The sequence below is a fragment of the Triticum urartu genome, chromosome 6 (assembly GCF_003073215.2).
Source record: "Triticum urartu cultivar G1812 chromosome 6, Tu2.1, whole genome shotgun sequence".
NCBI classification, from domain to species: Eukaryota; Viridiplantae; Streptophyta; class Magnoliopsida; order Poales; family Poaceae; genus Triticum; species Triticum urartu.
In genome coordinates, this window is record NC_053027.1 from 514,637,604 (window position 1) to 514,641,935 (window position 4,332).

At 55.2% G+C, this 4,332-nt stretch overlaps 1 protein-coding gene across 1 annotated transcript; it reads right to left on the reverse strand.

Annotated features, from left to right (window-relative positions):
• Positions 1 to 1,261: 1,261 nt before the first annotated feature.
• Positions 1,262 to 3,165, reverse strand: LOC125512569 (transcription factor bHLH96-like). Its single transcript, XM_048677663.1, has 3 exons — positions 2,504 to 3,165; positions 1,633 to 2,010; positions 1,262 to 1,529 (listed from the first exon to the last, which is right to left on the reverse strand). Exons 1-3 carry the CDS (start codon positions 2,954 to 2,956, stop codon positions 1,437 to 1,439), a joined length of 924 nt encoding a protein of 307 aa, XP_048533620.1. The 5' UTR covers positions 2,957 to 3,165; the 3' UTR covers positions 1,262 to 1,436.
• Positions 3,166 to 4,332: the final 1,167 nt, after the last annotated feature.

Below are 4,332 nucleotides of genomic sequence, written 5' to 3' on the forward strand. Positions count from 1 at the left end.
GAGTTATGTGAAACTGCTTCTTAATTCTGCGGTTCTAAAACTGTGCATTATATATTTTTCTTAAATGGGAAGTTCAGAGACATAAGAACCAACTCTTTTACTACTAATGATTCCTTTTTAGCAGTCCCTTCGGGGACATCCGATTCCTTTTTAGCACTGTAACTTTTACCAATGACTTGCATGCGGAAAATACTGAAGCTGGGAATAGACATCTCGCTCGGACACACAAAAAGCATGTGTCTTGAACGAAGTGTTATGTTATCTGCACGTCGTCGAGAATCAAAGTGTCAGACTACAGAATGAATGTAGGCGCAGAGTAGGACGTGCAGGAACACAGCCACACAGGGCTATCTGTAGCTGCAAGGTGGCAAAAAACGAACTGCCAGGGAATATGGAGGCACAAAAGAGTAGGCCGTCAGATTTTACCAGCAGCACAGTACAGTGCATGACTGCAAATTTTCTTGTTTCCATCTCGATCCGTTCTCTTGCGATTTGCTTTGACGGCCCTCCGTCCACAAGGACACGATAGAGTATGTAAAGCCCATTTCATTCCCTCATAGATTCCGACCTTACAGCGAGCATCAGAGTCAGTTGATTAATTGTTCTCTCTGTGATAGTCAAATTCCGATATTATTTGGGACAGTCGACCATTTCAGACCATTAGATGCAGATTTTACGTCTCCTAACTCTTCTTCTTCTCCAGCAGGCCATCGCACGGGCCGTCGGCCAAACTGCTGGCCCCCGGCCCCCACGGCCGGCGGCGCTCACACGAGCGCCTCGCCGCCCCGCGCTCCCCCCTCCCCTGTTGGTCTTCCACCACCCCCGGCCATCCCTCTACCCCTCCCCCCCCTCCACGTCGAGTTTTTTCTTCGGCGAGGCCCCACCACCGCTCCCACCCTAAACCCTAAGGTAGATAATGGGGTAGCACTCCGGCGAGCCTCTTCCTTCTCCTTTCTTCCCTCCGGTAAACTCTAAAAAATTGACTGGGCTTAATTTGAAATTCAGTCAATTGTCATTTAACTAATGTGAACGGACACCAAGAACACAGCACTATTCTACATACATGATCGTTGAGGTGATCGCATCGGGAGATGATTGAGGCGGCCGGGCCAATCCGATTATCAAACGGTTAAGCCAGCCAGGGAGCCACATCTCCATGGTTCTTCTTATCCGGTGATGAACGGCGACGGGTGACCCGCCGGGGAAGACCCGCAGGCCGGCCCCGTATGGACACGCGGCCATGCATGTTGGGACAGACAAATAATTGGCGCCAGAAAGGCAGAAAACATCGCTACATATTGCTTGCTACTAGCTTACACGCAAACAATGACAATGGCGCGTGCCGCCGGCCGGAGTTACCCATGCACGCAACTACTACCAGGATAGGATCGGACTAATGTTACAGACACGCTTCCGTTTCCAGCTCAACCAGCTACCTAGCACGGTCCTCCGGCGTGCACCTCGGCGACCATCTGGTGCACCGCCGCCGCGATCTCGTCCACCGTTGACAGCCGGCACTCGTCCTCCATCTGCGCGCGGCACAGAACGGCGTCATTTAATCACGGCATCAGACCTGCACGGCATGGAACAGAGTGCGGATGTGCATGGCAGAGTAATGTGTCTGAGGCTCACCCTGAGGCTGAAGGAGTAGAAGACCAGGTGGTCGGCGGTGGCGGTGGCGTTGAGGTGGAGCACGGTGAGCCCGAGGCACTGCATCGCCACCACCATCCTCACCAGCTGCCTCGGCCGCCGCGGCGCCAGCACCTTCACACTCGCGTGGCTCTCCGCCACGGCCACCTCCACGTCGGCCACGCCCCGCCGCGCCCCGGAGCCGTCGGCAGCGCCCGCGCCCGCGCCCACGGAGTACTGAGGGAACGTGAAGAACCCGGCGAACGGCGGCGTCGACGCCAGCTGCGCGCGCCGCCGCTTCTGGGCCTCAAGCGACTGCAGTAGCTGCTCCAGCTCCTTGACGAAGTTGATCGCCCCGGCCACGATCGACGCCTGGTCACCCTGCATCACACGGCACAAACAGAACATGCCATTGATTGATTAGCCAGGTCGCGAGCAGAGCAGGCAGCGCGAATCATTCGGCGCACGGCCGGTCGAGAATGTACCACGCGCGCGCGCGCGCGACACGCCGTGCCACGTTTCCGCCACCCACCACGGACGGAAGTACAGATTCGATCCGTGACGAGTGGAACCAAAGCCGAAAGGCAGAGCGGAGCTGGCCGTGTGCATGCATGGGGAGCAATGGCATCGCTGCGACGACGGGATTGGACACCCGTCACAGTGAAAGAAAGGCCGGGGGACAGCCAGCGATGTGGTGAGCGCCGGGCCGTTCGTGCATGCATGCATGCCATCGGCTGTGAGTTGTGACACGACCGGTAGAGCCTAGCTTGGTTGGGATAATGGTACGGGTCGAGGCCGGGAGCGTACGCTCGCGCCTGCAGCGCACAGTGAAAGGTGTACTACCCGATGATGCGTCGTGTGCGCACGTACGTACCCGCTGCGCGTAGGAGGGCGGCATGGAGGACCGGAGCACGGCCAGGTAGTCGTTCATCTGGCGCCGCCGGTTGCGCTCCACGGCGATGTGGTTGCGCCGCTGGCTCTCCGTCTCCTCCCTGTTCTTCACCGCCTTGGGGCGCCGCCGCCGCCTCCGCGCGGCCGCGGACGACGAGGCCTTGCCGCGGCCGGACGCCGCGGGCGTAGTCGGGGCGACGGCAGCCGGCGGCGACACGGGCCGGCAGTGATTCTCGTCCCAGTTCCCCTCGACGGCCGCGGCCCAGGCGTAGTTGGCCGCCTCTTCTTGGAGCACCACGCCGCCCTTCTCCTCGAACTCGTCAACAATGCTGATGCCGCGGCCCAGCGACGGCGCGTACATGGACATCGCCGCGGCCACCTTGTCCGTGCTGCACGCGAGGTGCTCATGCGGGAACACCACGGCTTCCAGCGCCATAGGATCGAGCTTCCGCTTAGCCACCAGCTAGAGACCCAGCCTCACACCATACCACTACCCGGTGAAGCCAAGAACAAGAAGAGACCAGCCTATGGACACGAGATTGGGGGAAGCTAGGTCGCGCTCAGCGCCGTGGGCAGCTGGGCATGCATGCCATGGAACTATGGAGGAGAGGGGGAGGGAGGAAGGACGGATGCAAGTGAGACGCGTGGTCGCTTTAAGAGCGTTGCGGCGCGGAACGAATAATACGGAGGGCCTGATCGGGACAAAGACCCGATCTGCCACTGGCATGTGGGATGTGGCGATTAGCCGATCGATGGGGCAGGAGATATTCTTTAGTTGGCCATAATTGCACTCGACTTTCACGAATCTGTCATATGGGTTCATTTTGGTCCATGAGCCATGAAATCGTAAAATGCAATTCATTTCTGATCCAAATGAGGCTATCTCTGCATGTTGTGCCACGTTCGTCAAATCGGCTCTGAACCATGTATGGAAGTTTGCCGATGACCCCTGCCATTCCTTGAAATCGCATAAAAATGCCACACACACACACACACATAGGGATGAAAACAGAGCGGAAGCGGACGGAACTAGGTGCTACCATATTTGTTTTCATATTTTTTGCAGAAGCGGAAATGAATATGGAAACCCCGGAAATGAATACGGAAACAAATACTACCGGAAACAGATACGGAGCGAATACAGAGCGGACACGAAAACAGAACGGTGTGTTGACCGGAACTTAAAACCCCCTTGAATCATAGAGAAAGACACACAAAAAACAAAGAAATTTAAGAAATTTTTAACGTGGCTACATGATAATATGGTTGTGTTGTTAACATAGGGTAGTATTGTAATAGTACATGACAATTCCGTATTGTGTCTAGTTGAGAATGTGTGTGGAAGTAAAAGTTGGTCCTCAAATGATCCAGTCTGCTCATTGTGTCATTGTGTGTTGTTTGGTAATTGGGCTACAAAGCAGCCATGGGCCTATAGTAGAAACGGAAATTCCATATTCACGGAAACGGAAAATTCCGTTTCCGCGCCTGTTCCACCGGAAAACACCGTTCCGTTTTTGTTTCTGTTTCCGCATAAAAAATTCCACTTCCATTTCCATTTTGCAAATTTCCGTTTCTGTTTTCATATTTCCTCTCCATTTTCATTTTTCCTCCGTAAAAGCGGAAACTTTCCACTCCATTTTCATCCCTACACACACACACACACACGCACGCGCGCACACACACACACACACCTACACCTGTACGTTCATCTATTCATGCTAACCCTAGCACGCCGATTTGCGGGCACTGCGTCTTGGGAGTGATGACAATATCGACTTGGTGAGACAAGTGGGCGCACAAGGGGAGGCTCGT